At 42.7% G+C, this 18,777-nt stretch overlaps 1 protein-coding gene across 4 annotated transcripts in view; it reads right to left on the bottom strand.

Moving 5' to 3' along the window:
• Spred2 (sprouty related EVH1 domain containing 2) overlaps positions 1 to 18,777 on the bottom strand; it is a 130,413-nt gene that overhangs the window by 18,283 nt on the left and 93,353 nt on the right. For all 4 annotated transcript variants that reach the window (XM_010609727.2, XM_010609729.2, XM_033764409.1 and 1 more), the window contains 2 exons: positions 12,265 to 12,433; positions 8,059 to 8,123 (listed from right to left, as the gene is read on the bottom strand). In XM_010609727.2, coding sequence (XP_010608029.1) covers positions 8,059 to 8,123; positions 12,265 to 12,433 — 234 coding nt within the window. The remainder of the gene's footprint in view (positions 1 to 8,058; positions 8,124 to 12,264; positions 12,434 to 18,777) is intronic.

An 18,777-nucleotide genomic window follows, 5' to 3' on the forward strand; every position in this document is an offset into this window, starting at 1 on the left:
GAAAGGTAATAAGGGAGAGGAAAAAAATATGAGAAACTGAAAAAATGGAAATAAAGTGTTTGTAAATGGGGAGGGGAGGAGGGGGTGAAGGGAGGGCAGGGACAAGGGGAAAAAATGAGAATCAAGACCTATTATGTAAAGGTACAGAATCCCAATGATGAATGTAACTGTACTGTATACCTAGATTGTACCAATAAACTCAATTAAAAAATAATTTTTTTTTTTTACTTGTGCAACCCCCCATACCTTTAAAGGTAAAGGCAAAAGAAAGCATCTTGATCAAATGATCTGCTACAAATAAGACAGGGTGTTTCAAGTAGGCACAGGAAGAGTTGGCTGGAGTTTAAACCAATACATCAGTTGGAAAGTCCTAACCTAACCCTACCACTAATGACGAGTCCTACATTCAGGCAGCATTTTTTTCCCTATTCCCAAAAAGGAATATATGAATATGTAAAAATTTCTTAAACTTATTGGTAAATATTTCCTTCTCTTAAACTTCTCTGAAGGCAGCAAGCAGGTTTGGGGCTTGCATTCTGGACGAGCCTTGGTCACTTTAATTGCCAAGATGGAGGTGTTAACATGTTCCCCACAAGGTGGCCGTGAAGACCAAATGCAGCCACAAATGATAAAGCAAGCACTGGGAAAGCTCCACGCCTCCTTTTCTTTCCTTCCCCTGGGCCAGCAAACAGATTCAAAGGAAGTGTGTTCCCTGCAAAAGGTTTTGAGTCCAACGGCTCAAATATGAGAGGTAACTAGTGACAAAATCCAAAGCCTCTCCTTAGACTCCAAACTCTGCAAATTCCCAGATTACACTCACTTCGTCTTTGTAAAAACTCTCTTTAAAAAAACCAGTAAACGAACTCCCACATCACACTGTTGGGAGATCCGCTCTCCGCTTAAATGTTTGTTGGGAATGGAATAAGTGCAGAAAAGCTGCAAGAAAAGGAAAATGTGGCATTCTGTCCTTTTCTGCTTTTGTAAATGATGCCTTGATGATTACAAACTTCAGTAAGTGATTGAGGTACAGAAATAAACACAACTTGTAAATACTTGAAAGCTCATCTAGAACAAAACAAATTGCTCTCGGGCTTGGCTTTTACCATGTGCTTTAGAGAACACCTGGGGTGGATGGGTGGGTCCAGAGATGTCACTAGGGAGAACTGCTCTGATCAGCCAGAAAGTTATAAAATGCTGGTCATAAACAGGATGTCAGGGGTTTAAGCTCAGGGCATGAGGAAGGACCAACTTTTCCAGTCTGGGCAAACATGGCCAGAAACTGAAGTTTTGGCAAATGACAGGGCATTTTTCCTGTGTGAGAGATGACTGCTCACCAGATAATTTATGGTGATGAAACACCAAAACATAACCTAAATATGGCCCTTTTCAGCTGGGTTCTGGGAGAGCATGAAGCCCCACACAAAACGAGGTGAAGGACTCTTCCCGATTCTGCAAAGGATGGTACATGGTGAGCTCATTAAACAAGGTGGGTGCCAGGTGGTGCCAGGGCTGGATCAGGAATCCTGGCGGAAAAACAAAATTATCTGCTGATGGACACCTACCCACAGGGAAATAAATAAACACTTTACATGTGGTAGGCTTCCTTGGTCAAGTTTGGAGCGGCTATTTTGGGGCCCCTGAGAGTACATTTGCCACAGGGGCCCCAAGTCCCTCACAGGGGCAGACAGTATGGAGCACTAGTCACACTTTGATCTCATCTCTACTTTCCCATTTGGGTCTCAAAAATAATTCTTCCCTTCGGATGTTGTTTAAAAAATGGATGTGCTCGCTTCAGCAGCCCATATACTAAAAAATGGAATAGCTGAAATGCACATGGAATTACTCAATTAAGAAAGAGGAAACAGGGCAGGGGATTTAGCTCAATGGTTCTGCTGCCTGCCTTGCAAACACAAAGACCCGAGTTCGATCCCTGGTACCAAAAGAAAGAGGAAGCAACAGTGACTGGACAGGTTGGTGGATGGCGTTGACCCAACCCCGAACCAGCTGTGTGACCCCAGGCACATTCCATCAGCCTCCCAACTGCTTCTGCAAATGTCTAGAAGATGGGGCATAACCTATGTCATTTGCCTGGAAGGAGACTAGGGCAGGTGAACTCAGTCCTGTCCAGCGCCAAGAGCTGTAATTCCAAGACCTCACCATGTCTGCAGCGCCCCTGGCCTCTCAGGAAGCCAAACATTTGCAGCTAGCTTCTGTCAGTTTCCTGCCTTTAAATTATTTACCTGCTATCTACACAGTCAACCCTTCGTATTCATGGATTTTACATCTGTAGATTCAACGAACCATAGATCAAAAATATTCAGAAAAAGAAACTGCATCTGTATTGAGTGTGTAGAGCATTTTTCTTGTCACGATTTGCTAAAATGTATAGTACACAAACTATTTACTCTGTGCCAGGTAATGTAAGTAACCTAAGGGTGAATTAATGTCTACAGGAGCATGTGCACAGGTTGTACAGCAAACACTGTGCCTCTTTATACAAAGGGCTTGAGCACTGGAATTCTGTAATCAGCGAGAGAAGTGACGGCCACTGAGCGCAGCCAGAACCACAGAACACAACCTCCACCGAGTTTAATCTCTATGCTCTTGATGAGGGAACGAGGATAGTATATTTCTTCTTCTCCCTTGTCCACCATTCTGAGAAAACTTGCTCTCATTTTTCTCCCCCCTCTTTTTAAATAGCAATGATACAGCCATAACATAGCATTTTAAAAAATCAGGGCCGGGGATTTAGCTCAGCGGTTCAGTGGCCTGCCTCGCAAGAGCAAGGACCCGAGTTCGATCCCCGGTACTAAAAACAAAACAAAACAAACAAAAGAAAACGAATTATTCTGGGAATCAAAAATCTTCAACTCTTTCTCAACAAAATCTACTGGTTTTTATTGAATGTAACTGTACTGTATCCCTAAAATGTACCAATAAACTCAATTAAAGCTGAAAAAAAAAAAATCAAAGAGCAGCCAGGTACAGTGGTACACAACTGTAATCCCAGCACTCTGGGAGGCTGAGGCAGGAAGATCACAAGTTTAAGCTCAGTCTGCACAACTCGATGACCTAGGGACAGAGAGAGAAAGAGAGAGAGAAAGAGAGAGAGAGAGAGAGAGAGAGAGAGAGAGAGAGAGAGAGAGAGAGAGAGAGAGAGCCAGGAAGAAGAAGAGGAAGAGGAAAAAGAGGGGAGGGGAGGAATAGGGATGTAGCTCAGTGTGAAGATCCTGGATTCAATTCCTAGTACTGAGAAAAGAAGAAAAAAAACAGCAATCCCTTGTCACATGGTCCTCCCTGTCTCAGCTTCTCATTACCCAGAGAAATTTACTCTCCATTTTTGTGGTTCTTTCGTCTGGTATTTGTCTCCATTTAAAAAATGCCATAGCTGTACTACTAGTACTTCCTGCTTCTCAGATTCAGACTTAGATGAAAATTTAGAGGTACACCCCTAAGTACCCTCCTACGAGGCAGATATTTTCCTAATCCCCTGCTGAGAGTGAGAGCCCGGGAACTGGGCCTGAGCACAGCTGAAGTCCACACTCACTGCAGCTGAGTCCTCCCCAGAGCACCGAAAAATTTCCTTTGCCCACCACCAAAGACGCTAGTCACATTTTAAAACATTTTTTAAAAAGATTCTGCAGCGGTCATTAAATCACTGGGTTTTAATGGATCACACTTTACCAACAGGAATTTGGAAAACTGTTCCTATAAAATGGGCATCACTTGCCTATAATCTCAGCACTCTGGGCAGGTGAAGCAGGAAGACTGCCGAATGTGAGCCCAGCCTAGGTACTTAGAAAGATCCTGTGTCAAAATAAAAAGTCCATAAATAACAACGTTGGGGATGTGAGCTCAGTGTACAGGCACTAGGGGTCAATCCCCAGTACTACAAAAAGCAAAGCAGCACAAAACTACAAAAAAGCAAAACAAAAAACAAAACAAAAACGCCCCAAAAGACAAAAATAAACTTGAGAAACACTCATCGAGCTGTCTCTAAAGGTAGAAATAGCAAAAATAGTGCAAATGAATAAAATATGCAGATTTCAGTCGGGACACACTAAATCTGGTGTTCAGATGCCCCATTCACTGAACACCTACGGAGGGAAGCTTCACCAGACTGCAGAGGCTACAGTGACACACAGCGTGCTTGTGGTCTGCTAGGCGAGAATCCACTCATTCAGCAAAGAAAACATGAAAGAGAAAAAGGCAGGCTTTCAAATGCCAAGAGGGAAATAAAAGGAAAAAGTGCTATCGAATTTTGAAGGAGAAAGAACAACTATAATTGGATGACAGAGAAATATTAAGAAGTAAGTCTGATAAATACCCGCAACTCTGGCAGAGCAATCACCAGTCAGCAATTTCTGGTAGCAGCTCTGGTACGAAGGACAGTCAGGCTCCCGGCCAGGCAATGCACTGAGGTGGACAGGCCTAGCGGCTGGCCAAAGACAAAGAGTTGGCAACTGGTAACAACATGCACGGGCAAGCATTTCTTCCGGGAATGGAACCCGCTTTCCCATCCCAAGAAGTCAGGACGAGCTGGACTAGGAGGGGGGAAATGTGAGGGCTGGGGAGGTGTGGGCTTACAGGGCACATACTGTGAGCTCCCAAATCCACGTAGCTACACATGGGGCAGCAGCTAGGTAAGTATCCTCTTCCACTAGGCTTAGTCCCCTAGCAGTGTTTTCCACTATTAAAATGAAATGCTCCAGGCCAGGCGTGGTGGCGCATGCCTGTAATCCCAGCACTGGGGAGGCTGAGGCAGGAGAATTGCTGCAAGTTTGAAACCAACCTGGGCTTCACAGTGAGTTCCAGGGCAGTCTCAACGAAATAGTGAGACCCTGTCTCAAACAAACAAACAAAAAATAAAATGAAATACTCCAGGCTCCGTACTTCAAAAAGAGGTTTATTTAGCTGTGCAGGCTCAAGGGCATGGGACTGGCATCAGCTCAGCTCTGGTGAAGGCCCCTGTGATGGCATTACAATGGTGGGGGCCGCGCAAAAGCAGCCAAGAGGGTGGTGAAAGGGAAGGCCACAGAAACAACTCTATCTTGAAAACTGACTAGGGGTCACAACAGAATGTTAATCTCTTCTGAGCACAATGTCCCCATGACCTAAACTAAATCCTCAGGTCACCAGGCTGTCTCGGAAAGGTTCAACCATTTCCACATGGACACAGTGGGGACCAGGCTTCTGATTCCAGGATTCCACGGAACCTCCTGAAACAGGGCAACCTCCAGATCTGGAGGCAGAATTGGAATACACCCTTGGTTTCTCAAGTTTCAACTCTAAAGGTTTTTCATATGCATGCTGTTCTCTGAGAAAACGATGCTAAGTCTGGTCCACCTTAAGCATTGCCTATTTATAGCCCTTCTTTGATAAATGAATCTGTAAATATCTGTGTTTCCTTAATAAATTTCAGAGCACAACAAAACCTGGGAAGCTATTGGCTGCACAGGAGATAAAGTGGTTGCTCATTTCCTTGGCTTTGAGTTTCAGACTTAATTACAATCTTGGGAAAGAAAGTTTAACAGCAAGGAGCTCATGAACAAATGGGAATCCGGAAGGTACCCCCCCATACCCATTTTTCCGTGGAGCATGTTCCTAACAGTCAGCAGTCTAGACAGGGCTCTTCCGGGGAACGGGAGGTACCACTATTAATAGGCTCTTGTTTGTAAACAAACAGATCTGAAGGCAACTGACCTTGTACATCATCGGGGCCTACAAAGAATGCAATTTAGCAAGTGGAGCTCTTTCTCCAGCGAGGTTCCAAGCATCTGGAAGCAAGAGGACTATTTCGAAACTTGCTTCTAGGCATTCTGCCTTACCCTAAAGGACAAAACTTGGAGGGATTCTGGCTTCCATCATCCCTTTCCCTCTCACCCTCTCCTGATTCTATAAATCACTTCTGGCAGGTGGCTGGGAAGCAGCTGCGAATGACAGTTTTGCTCTGGAGCACAGGAAGCCACCTTTTAACCCGCCTGCTGTTGTTTGTCTCCCGAAACGTGACAAAAGAACAGATGTAAGCAACGTGACAACTGCTGAGGGATCTGCTTGGAGCACTAGAGGAAGCCTGTTCAGACCCACACCGAACCAGTGCTCTAGGGCAGGCCAGCGCGGGCCATACCTGGCAGTCCCCACACGCTCTGCCCGTATTGATTGGGATGGGCAGCTCTCGGGCAACTCAGCCCTCATACCCCTGCTTCTGCCGTTGTCCCTGGGCTCCCTAATCTTACAGCCCTACCCCGAAGCCCAGTCCAAGTTCCACTGAGCTCCGGCCAGCCTCACCTCCTAGACTTCCTTCCCTCATCTCTAGTCCATGACTTCTCACAGGTGCAGTGTTTAGGCCCCTTGTGAGTCCAGCTCACCTCTTAAACCATCCTGGTGCCGCCCACACGGTTGGAGCCATGGCTCGTGCACACCTTTCTATTCCCAAAGTAGCATGTTTCATATCATGAACTGCAAACAGTGAGTGAACTGGGAAATAAATTTAACAAAAAACACTCAGCATTTTAAAAATACTACATGAAACAAAAGCCAGCTTACAAAAAAGTCTTGGGATAATTGGGAAATTGTGAACTAGATAGTAGATGACATGGAATTCTTATTAATTTTCTCAGAGACAGAAAGGTTAGGGCCAGGTATTTAGCTCAGTGGCACCACGCCTGCCTCCCAAGTGCAAGGTCCTAGGTTCGATCCCCGGTACCCCCCTCCAAAAAAAAAAAAGAAAGAAAAAGAAAGGCTGTATGAGGAAATGACTTTTTTAAAAAAAATCCCTTTATCAGACTTTATTTTGGGTTCATAGCAAAATAGGAAGTGGAAAGTACAGAGATTCCCCATATACTCCCTTCCCCAGTAAGCATCTGCAGCCAGAGTATAGTGGTTACAATCAATGAACTTCCCTGACTCTCATTAGCCAAGTCCACAGTGTACCTTACAGTTCATTCTTGGAGTTGCATAGTCTCTAGATTTGTACAAATATAAAAGGACTTGTATTTACCATTGTAGTACCATTACAGAGTTAGTTTTACTACCTAAAATTCTGTGAATGCTTTCTTTTTAAGGAAATACACGATGAAAGAATTAGGGGAAAATTTGGTTTCAAATGGAATGGGAAAAAAATGTTGGGGGCCATTGTATTTATGTGTATAATTTTATGTATTGCCATGAATTAGGTAAACGTGTCAATGTTACAAATGCTAAATCTAGGAATACATACACAGTACGTTATTTAATCTTTTTGTGTTTGAAAAGTTTCACAATAAAAAAATGAAAATAAAAAAATCAGCATGCAGAGTTTCACAAAACATGATTTTCTTTTAAGTGTCTATTGATATGTGTCACAAAAATGCACTTCTTACTTTGAGTCAAAGCCTTTGGTTTGAAAATGCTGCCAGACAGCCACTTGCTCCTTCAACCACACAAATAAACAGGTAAAGAACTGGTTTCTTAATTAACTACTAGAGGCACAAGATTTAAAAGAAGTGGAGAAATCATTTCGTCTCCAGTTACTTCCTGTTAACTCCAGCTGTGTCAAAACACTGAGGCGCCTGTTCCTCCCTGAGGACTTACAGACCTAACCCCAACCCAGACTCCACGCCTTTCTTATCAGATGTTGAATTACTCATCAGGAAGGGTAATTCTGGCTTCTCCTCTGCAAGCCAGGCAGGGTGTTAGCAGAAGACTCTAAGCAGGGTGACCACATGTCTTGGTGTGCCTGGGATTGATGAGGTGTTTCCCAGGACCAGGAACTCTGGGTGCTAAAATTGGGCCATCCCAGGCAACCCACAGCAGTGAATCACCCTGACTCCAAGAGAAGACTTTGCACAAACTGCAGGCAGATCCAGGAGAGTTCACACTGCTGTGCTGTGTGGCAGATGGTAACTGGGCAGTGAGTAACCCAGCACACAAAGAATGGGAAAGAGCGGGCATTTCTGGTGGCCTCCACACAGCAACAGCCAAAGCCACCTTGCAGTGTGGTTCTCACACCCTTCTTGAGGAACCTTTCTCTACTTATTCACCACCTAAGGGGAAAAGTGGAGGACAACGGAAACTTACTGTAAAAACGTCATCATCACCAAGCTCAGCTTCGTTATGGATAGTGGAAGATGATGTTGTTGAGCCTAAAAAGACAGAAATGTAGTAAAAATGTGTCTCTGAACCTAATCATTCAAAGAGCGTATTTTAAGGAAACCACATTCCATTGCTTTTATCAGCCGACACAAGGCACCTGGGAATTAAACACTTTTTATTTATTCTTTCGTTGATCCTTGTCAGGATGCTCCCTAAATTAATTTTGCTCACTGCTGTTCCTAATTAACCTCTCAAATTTCTGCGCTGGCCACTAGAGAATAACCATGCAGAAAGGCATAGGGAAGCGAGGGGAGATCCTGCCCACTCTCAGCAGGGCACACATCATGCCCAGCCTATGCAGTGACCAGCAGGCTGCAGCTGTGCAGGAAGAAAGCTCTGGACTGCGACCCTTTACATCAGACCGGCACACAGTCTCACTGTGGAACCGTGACTGGGCTTTGCTGGGTCTTTCAACTACCAAGGGAAGTCTGGACAAAACAGCCTTACCCTCACCCCCAGCTCTGAATTCAGATACTGTTCCTTAGACTCTAGACCGTGGGAGCCAGTGACTGGCTAAGGAGACCCAGGCAGCGGGCAAGGTTTTCTCTTACAATGCCAGAGCCTCAGTGAATTTGCTTTTCCACGTCAAAATTAAGGTTCCTGTCAGAAATTCCAGCTTATTGTATCATAAAACTGTTTTCTTTAAAGTTCAACTTACTTCCTCCATCTGGTTAATCAGTGTAACTGCCCCACTCTTTCCATGAATAGTACCCAGCAATGTGTGGATCAAGGCAATTTTTTAATAAAGTTTTTAAAGTACTTTATTTCAAAACAACTAAGTCCATAAAAAAATCTATATATGTTTTTACTTGTATACTGCATTAGTATACACTTAGGTTTTAAATTCAATTTTGAACAGCATTCAGAATTTCTTCCAAAATGAGTAACTAAAAATATATACAGCAGGTGCAGTGGCACATGCCTGTAATCCCAGCCACTGAGGAGGCTGAGGGAGGAAGATCAGGGGTTCAAGGCCAGCCTGGAAAATACAGCAAGGCCCCTTTATTTAAAAACAAAGACGTTTCAAAACACAAAACAAAAATAAAAACCCATTACATCTCTTGGAGCGATGAGAATGAAGTACCCCATTACCACAGGAAGCAGCGCTAACTGGAAAGTATTCACCGTTACTGCTAACCCCCCAGCAGGTTTAGGTTGGCTTTTAAAGAGTCTCTAGTTTTCAGAAGGAACGCGATGGCATCAACAGGCTCTTTCCACATCCGTCCAGACCACTTCACTCCATTTGCTTAATGTCAACTAAGACACCATTTCTGAGCTCATGATCTTGCAACAAGATCGAAGCAGGAAAATCAGACTCTGCGAAGATACTGCATTTCAGTCTTCTCAAGAAAACTCTTGGGAATCTGTTGTAAGTGTATAATAAACCAAAGTCTTTTTGCCACCACCATCCCCTACCAGCACATCCACCAGCACGTGTGGCTTATCTTAACCAACGGAGGTGGGGGCGCTCCTCCGCACGCATGACGGAGGAGCTCTTTTCCTCCTGTCTTTATTTCCATTTTATTGCCTGGGGGATTTCTGAGTCAGATATGAAGCTCTCTGAACCCACAAGGCGACTATCAGAGCCATTTTGGGAGCGATAGGAGCTTACGAATACGCTGCAGGGTTCTGACTGGTTACTACTTGAATGCACAGAATTCTGTCAGCACCAGGTCGGAACCGCTTTCACCCGGCGCCAGCGCCTCTATCTCGGTGGAAAGCTCGCCGCTATGCCCCTCTCTTCCCCCGCCGCCTTTAGTGCATGTGCCCAGCACTGTCCCTGCAGTCACCTCCTCTCCACAGACCACGGCCTTGTTTTCCAAGGCGATCAGCTGATACGATGAGACGAATGACATATTTCAATTTGAGTTTCGTCTGCGATGTAAAACTTTTTACCACTGAGAGTAAAGATTTGGGTAACATTATGCTTTTCTTCTTACATGGTTCCTTCTTAAAATAACAATATGCAAATACTAGGATAAATACTAGGAAGAGTAGTGAGGCAACAATCATCGGAATCCAAATATTACAAATGGTAATACAACCTTCTTCTGATCTTTCAGCTGTCATCTCCCAATTCGTTGAGACTCCTTCTGCTGAAATAAAGTACTCAGAATTCAGTGAGGGCTCTGGAATTTTTAGCCGGCATGGAGTGAGGAGGCAGTCATCTCCTGCAAGTTCATGTTACGGTCTCACTTGTGTCTTCTCACACACACTTTGTAGATGAATGTGTAACATGCATCATACATGGCTCTCTACTCTTCTCCAATGAAGTGAACTACTGGGTCAACTACATCAACGATGATATGGTCTTCCTCCTGTGTAACAGTTAGGTTAGGTGGCCCAACCTTTCCTTCTTTGCAAATGTCAATTTTTGGACTGTACATAAGCAGATTCTTTTTGTCCAATTCTAGCTTTAACTTTAGCCCAAATAGGAAGACCTGGGTCATCACGTTAAGAATATTGCAGTGATGAGCAGATGTATTGTTGCAGGTGCATATCCATGTTTTCCTCTACAGTAAGAACAGGAGTCTGGGGCATGATCTGGTAGTCCCAATACAGGGCTGGGTTCTAGTTACAGGACTGAATTCTAACACTGGTTGGCACAGGCACTGAGGACACTCTGGTTCCGCGGTGCTCGTCTCAGCCCTGCTCCCGGACTGCACAAGAAGGATCAGAAGGAGGAGGACAGCCATGCCAGCACCCATGACCCCTGGCACAGAGCAACTGCAGGGCATTGCAGGCACAGCCGGACAGTCCCAGCCTTGGATCAGCACAATTTATCAAATGAATAATCAAAAGAAAAATATTTAAATCTGTCTAAGCAATAGACTCACTAAAAGAAATTTATCCCCCCGCAGGTTAGGACTTTAAAAGGATTGCCCAGAGGGGGATGATGCGTACTTAAATGTCTAATGAGGGGTTGTTGCAGGAGGAAAAGCAGCAGTCCCACAGCACTATTTGTGTAATTCCTAGTGATCTTTCAGGACTTGCTACTATAGATAACGTAAGAGCTATATTCTCTCTAATAGGAAGAAAAGGGTTAAAGGAGTAGGGGAAGTGGGAAGGGTGGGGAAAGGAAAGAAGGGAAATTTAAAAGCTGTGTATCAATATTTAAGATATTTGCCACATTTTAGGCCAGTGATGTGAACACTGGTTTTTAATTATGTCTTTTGGCTATCTTATGGTTGTCATTAATGGATCCATGTCCTATCTAGAATTGTCTTAAGTACAATTTTAAGGTAAAATGATTTTTAAGATTTGCTTTTATCTTCAGAATAGTTTCATTTCTTAAGCAAAAAACCACGCATTCCCGTGTGATTCATTATCATGCCGGCTTGATATTTCCTTTTTCCCAGGGCTCTAGACATGGCATTCATCCATCCATCCATTCATTCCGAGATAGGGTCTCCACATGTAGTTCAGACAGGCCTCAAACTGACTATGTAGCCGAGGCTGGCCTCGATCGAACTCAGGGCAATCCTCTTGGCTTGGCCTCCCAAGTGCTGGGATCACAGGCGTGCGCCACTGCGTGCAGCTGGTCACGGCACTTTCAACCCTCTGCTTTGCTGGCCATGCTAAGTGCAGAATCTGTCTGTTTGAACCTGTGAACTGCAGAGATGCCCTGAGGCCCTTCTCGGCCAGTTCAGATGCTAACAACACCTACTGCTTGCCCATAGAGCACAGCCCACAGCAAACCAGCATTCCCAGAACAGATTCTTTCCCTGTGTACCCTGGGCTCTGATTTCCCAACAGTGGGCAGACCTGGGCAATCTGAGTTCCTGAATCCATCCCCAATTCTGAGCCAAGACTGTCCAGACCAGTGCAACTGTCAGAACAAGGTGAAATCAATTAAAAAGTTATTCATATAGAAATCCTGAAATGCCTGTCTTTTCAGAGCAGTCCAAAGGCCGCATGGGATCGCTCCTTACTGTATAGCCCAGCTCCTTTCTCCCTGCACTGTTGTGTTAATTACTCTCCGAGATGTTCTGGAGGTTTGGACAACTACCGACCTGCCTGCTGCCCCTTCCTGCAAGAAACCATGAATACATGATGGCAGACTGTTGGAATGAAAAAATAATTTGGAGCATTCCCATAGCCCCACTAAGAGTGCAGTGACAAATCCAATACCTTCTATAAGGTCTTCGATGGCTTTCCTCACTCCCCTGTCAAAGGCTCGTGCATCAGCAGGGCTTTGGAAAGTAAGTCCGAACTTCCTATTATCGACCTTCCAATGATGAAATGTTGGATTGGCTTTGGTGTAGACCAAGTCCTTTCTTACATAGCATTCCAGTACAACCTGAAGGATTGAAACACAGGCTGGTTACCTGCAGAACAGCCATGATGGTGTCTGCTTACAGAAATCTAGGTGCAAACACGAGTGCAGGCAACTGACACGTGTTTGCTGCCCCTGCCCTCAAGCGCTTGTGAACCCCAGTCCTAGCATTCTTCTCCTCCCTCTCAGCGCTCTTCGTTCTGCCCCGATTGTGGAGCACTAAGCCCAGGCACTGATCTAGGGCCAGAGTCGTGTTGGGGCCTTGGTACTGATGTCCCTCAGTCTTCCCTGTCCTGTCCTAATGTGCATCTGTCTGTGACCCTAAATTCAACAAAGTGAAAAGTCCACTACTTTCTGAAATTTCTGCCACTATTCTCCTCTCCCAACTTCCGCATATCTGGCAATGCCAATCCTTCTCTGTTCCTTTTCTCAGGCTCAAATTTTCTGTGGTCACCTTTGCCGTCTTTTCTTTGTGTGGTACCAGGGATGAAACTTGGGTCCCTGTGCTTGCAAGGCAGGCAGCGGAACCACTGAGCCAGATCCCAGGCCACCGCCTCTGCTTTCTTTATCCCCTTGTACAATTAATAACAAGTCCATTTCATTTATTCTGTAACATCTTTTATATCAACTCCATTTCAGTTGCTACCACACTGACCTGGGATCTATTTACTTCATCTTTGGATTATTAGAAAAATCTCCAAGTTTTTAACCAAACTAGTCTCACAACTGCTTTCTGCTAAGCTAAAACTGATCGATCCTTTCACTGCCAAAATGAAAATAACACCAAACTTATCAATGAGGAGACCATGCTCTGAAAACATTGACTACATGAGAAACCCAACAGGGTCCCACTCATTCCCACTGGGAATGTTTGTTCCACAAGCTGTACTTTACCAGCCTTGTATTTTACGAGGTTGTTCTTGTTACCTTTACCATTCAGTACTTGATTTTACATTATCCTAGCAGTTTCATGTGCAGTAATCTTGTTTCCTTAACTAAAGGTCAAGACATTTCATAAAATAACTGTCTGGTACAGTGCTACTGTTGATTTTTTTTACACCAGTTTCATAATATTACAGAATAAAAGAAGCACTGAAATCATGTGACATAAAGCTCATTCTTCATAAAAAACCAAAACTATTTACAATTTTTATTCCTATGACTCGTTATAAACACTAAAGATTTTTTTTTTTTAGTTTTAATAGCCTTGATCTTCTTCTGGGAAAGCTTCCCAATTAACACAGCGTGATCTTGTTAATTTGTACAAAGTGAAAAGGTTTGCTTGAATGAATGTAACTTTAAAGAATGTGCTTAAATAACTATAAATTTCAAGATATACCAAAGCAAAAAGAAATTAAATGCTGTGTAATAAGTAATAATACTCAAATTGGTATATTAAATAGCAGTCTCAAGCAGTTAACTTTATAACACTGGATTCAAAGTGGACAACAGTCCCCTTATACAATTCTATTTATGATTAAATTGCTTATTGTGAACATTTCCCCCTAAGAATAGTACAATGATTAAATGTCAGCCCAGCCCCATTCCAAATTGGGGAAATACAAATAACCAGGGCTTTAACTAACAAATGTTATCTATTTTAGAATTTAATAGTCTCAATTTAAAGTCTCAAAATAAATGTTTTGCAAAAACAAAGACTCAGTTTTTCCATACTTTTTTTTTTTTTTTACCGGGGATTGAACTCTGGTCCTTGAGCTTGCAAGGCAGGCCACTGAACTGCTGAACTAAATCCCCAGCCCTTCCATACTTTTAAAGTGAAAAAAAAAAAAAATGAGTCTTTGGTTGACATTGTCCAACTTTAAAATGATTACAAAGGTATGTTTTCTTAAATTACTTAAAGCTCAACCACTTAACTGAGGTGAGGGAGAGAAATCAGGTATCATCTCTTTATGTTCTCTGAAGCAAATTAACATCGTTACATAGGTAAGTTTAACAGCAAAAATGAAAAAGTTCAGATGCTTTAATCAATGTAATATAAAAACCTTCTGCGAAGTTTTGGGATACATACAATTAACACACACCAAGAGAAAGGTTAAAAAAAGGTATTTTTAAATAACATGCAGGGAAAGAAAAAGTGATCATATTCTTGTTGGAGGCGTTAAAAATATCAACACAAATATATATGGGAAAGAGTTAAGTAATTTAGATATATTTAGGGAGGCTCCTATCTTACGCTTTTCACTCTCTCTTCCCATCAGAGCCTCCACCATTTCTTGAATTATCCACTGCCAGACATACACAGAAGTTTAGTGTAAGTGCATTTAAACTAGTCACACTCACACATCGAACTGTTTTGCAACTTGCCTTTTATTTTCCTTAAAAACATGTCTTAGGGCTGGGCATGGTGGTGCACGCCTGTAATCCCAGCACTCAGGAGGCTGAGGCAGGAGGATTGCTGCGAGTTCAAGGCCAGCCTGGGCTACGTAGTGAGTCCAAGGCCTGACTGAAATAGTGAAACCCTGTCTCAACAATACCCCAAAATACATGTCAGGGTTTGGGGGTGTGGTCCAGTGGTAGAGCATGTGCTGAGCATGCATGAGGCCCCGGGTTTGATCCCCAGCATCAAAACACAAAAACAAAAACAAGAAAACATGTCTTGGACTATAGGGAGATAATATATAATGGTTCTTTTCAATGGCTGTTATTTCTCAGTATGGAAATAGCGGGTTTACTGAACCATTCTCTAAACTAGTGGACATTTGGGGAACCTGTAATTGGTCACTTTTAGACAACACTGCAGTCAACATCCTTACACTTTTAACAGTTCTCAAAGCTTGGTCTGTGGGCCTCTGGGAGCCTCCTCCCGTCTCCAGCCCCTTTCAGAGGACCAAGATGGGAGAACTACTTTTATCACCATAGCCTTGCTGACATTTCTGGTGGTGCCTTTTATACAAAAGGCATTCGATTCATCCTCACGGTCTCAGTTAGAAATGCCAGTTTTAAGCAGGAATGTTTTTAATGAAGCAAATATTATTTGATTAGACCTTGGCCATTGAACGCACGTCCTTTTCTCTACTGGAAAAGGCACCTAACTGGGTTCTCACATCAGGTTGTATATGTGAGCTGCTGTCATAGCTGCTCTGATTAAGTGCAGGAAGAAAGCCTGGCTTCCCACAAATGCACGCCTGGGAAGAGGAAGCCATTTCTGATAGCTTCTCTCTCCTGCTGCATGTGAAGGACGACTGTCTCAAGGAAAAGTACTCGTTAGACTGTTTCAGCTGTGCGCTGAACTAACTGCCCCCCGTTTCCCTCCTTTCTCTCCCCTCTTCTGCAGCTCTGGGGATTGAATTACGCTACAGCTCCAACTGTTTTTTTAAGAATTTTGAGACAGTGTCTTGGCTAAATCTCAAAGGCTGGGCTCGAACTCATGACCCTCCTACCACAGCCTCCCAAAATGCTGGGATTACACAGTTTGTGTGGCTTCTGGTTTCTTAGACCAGTATTTTTACTAAAAGAATGGCCAGCTATGGCTAATCACACCTGACTGTTTGGTAGACATTTTCTTTTTTTGGTACTGGGGATCCAGTTTGGGATCTTGCATTTGCAAGGCAGGTGGCAGCACCATTGAGCTAAATCCCCAGCCCTACATTTTCTTGAAAATGAACAAAATAAATTTGTCACTTTCAAGAACAACTTCAGGAATTTGTTGGTAGTAATAAAATTTGAACTTTCAAGTGAAAATCTGAGTTTTGGACAACTTCCTAATACTTAAACACTTTCTCCTTTCTTTTGATGTTTGGAGACAGGGTCTTGCTATGTAGTTCATGCTGACGCCGAAATTGTGGTGATCCTCCTGTCTCAGCCTCTGGAGTGCTAGGACTATAGATGTGTGCCACCATATCCTGCCTAAATAATTTTCTAGTAAGATCACTAATGATAGTAAGTAAATTTTTTTTATAATGAATTGTGACAACATTTGGCAGATATGCTTAACTCAGTAAACCAGCATTTAAAAAAATTTTTTTAAAGTAAACTATTCTTTTCCAGATGACTAATGCATGGTGCTACAAAATCCGGCCGAAGAAAAACAGTCATTTGTGGATATGTACATAAGAGAATATGAAAAGTTCATATTGATGGTTCCAGATTCCTCATTTAAGAAACTGCTACTGGTAGAGTTCTGATGTAGTATCAAAGATCTAAAATTATTGGGAAAGGGCAATTAAAATATTTCTCCTTTTTCCAACTACCTATCCTCACATACTTTAACCAAAATGACATGGTGCATGGGTCAGGGATTCAGCTCAGTGGTTCCAGTGCCTGCTTTGGAAGCAAAGGGACTGAGTTCGATCCCCGGGACCCCTGCCAAAAAAGACATGGTACATTTTAAAAGCAGGAGTGGATGTTAAAATTCAGTTCTTTTCTATTAAGCCAGACACTAAAGATTTCCAAAAATATCAAGCAACAGCACTCTTCTTGCATATTTCTTTTGTTCTGCAAAATATATAGTTGTCAGAAAAAAATGTCATTTATGTTAATAATATTACTTAAGAGCTTAAAATTTTTTCAGTTTTAATTTCAGAAATAATAGTAGTAGCTGTAACTCAACAAAACAAAGAAAGCCTCTTTAGGATTCTCCATAAAGTTTTATTTTTTATTTTTATGTTTGGTACCAGGGATCAAACTCAGGCCCTTGTGCTTGTGAGGCAGGCACTGGAACCACTGAGCTAAATCCCCAGCCCTTCCATAAATTTTTAGACAGTAAAGGGATCCTGAGACCAAAAAAGTTTAAGAACTATTGTTGTCAAAAATTTTGTGCATGTCTATTTCTTTAAGATAGTGTTCTAGATGAAAACTGCCAGTTAAAAAGTTAAACATGTAGGGCTGGGAGTTAGCTCAGTGGTTCTGCCACCTGCAAGTGGTGGCGCCTTGCAAGCACAAGGTCCCTAGTTCGATCCCCATACCGGAAAACAAACAAACAAACAAACCCATCAATAAATAAAAGAATAAAAAATAAAATCCTAGCAAAAATTAAAAATGAAAGAATAATTTTAAAAAGTTAAATTATAATCCTGCCAAACTGCCTTTTAAATAACTTTGTCAGCTCAAATTTCCACCAAGTTTTTGTGTGAGAATGGTTCCTGACCTACACATTGGCAACTACTGGGATTGTCAACTCTCAAGTTTTTTGTTTTTTATACTGTTTTTTAGTTCTTCTTCATAAGGTGTTTTTTTACAGGACTTGTTTAGGGTAAAAACTCCTCATCCATCTAAAATAAGATTCAAAATTCAGAAAGTTTTAATTTACATATAACTTCTATTGAAAACTTAACCGTCCTCAGCTTACCAAAAGCTATGTGAATAACTACTTGTGAATGAAACGTGTCTGTTTTCCCATAGAAGCAGTGATAGTTAAGCTCACAGGTTCCAATATGTAACTAAAAATAAACAAATAAACAACAAAAACCCCAACAACAACACAGTGAATTTTAGAACTGCACTACCCTGAATACCTACTGACCACAATGCTAGTCTAACAGGGAGAGCACATCGTGCCCCAGCTGGAATGCCGGGGAGTCTGACACTGTCACCCAATGGATCGGGACAGGCCTGGCACCCGTGTCACTCTACCTTTTAGAGGGCTTCCCTCAGTAGCAACCCACTTCACAGAGCTCCACACCGCACATACCCTCCTGTGAGCAGAAGTATTCTTTCTGGTTTGGTTAGGAGTCAGTGTGACAGGTCAGCAAATACTGGGTCCAAGCCTCACAAGTACAAGCAAAATTTTGATTTTTATTTTTTGGTAATATTTGGGACTAAACCCAGGACCTTACACATGCTAGGAGAACATGTTATCAGCCTTTTAAAAATAATATTTATTTTTGTTTTGAGACACGGTCTCAGTTGCCCAGGGTAGCCTCAAACTTTCGATCCTCCTGCCTTGCCTTCTGAGTAGCTGGGATTATACGCCTGCATCATGATGGTTGGCAGAAGAGGAATCATTCTGGCCGGGTGTGGTGGTGCACGCCTGTAATCCCAGCACTCGGGAGGCGGGAGGCTGAGTGAGGCAGGAGGATCGCTGTGAGTTGGAGACCAGCATGGGCTACATAGTGAGTTCCAGGTCAGTCTCAACTACATAGTGAGACCCTGTCTCAAAAAACCAAAAAAAAAAAAAAAAGAGAGAGAGAGAGAGTGAGAGAAATCACTCTGAATCCCAATTTCTTCAATTATAATTATCCAGGCTGCAATACACACTGACACAACCTAACCAATGGTCTAACATTGTATTTAGTACACGATGAAGGCTAGATCAATGACGGTTATTTCACGTTGTTGAGAATGTGGTTACACTACCTTCACTGCAAAAACATCCTGAAGAAGAATACTTTAATTATTTGATTATTACC

The sequence above is a fragment of the Fukomys damarensis genome, unplaced genomic scaffold (assembly GCF_012274545.1).
Source record: "Fukomys damarensis isolate Sample0158 unplaced genomic scaffold, DMR_v1.0_HiC HiC_scaffold_2, whole genome shotgun sequence".
In the NCBI taxonomy this organism is placed as follows: Eukaryota; Metazoa; Chordata; class Mammalia; order Rodentia; family Bathyergidae; genus Fukomys; species Fukomys damarensis.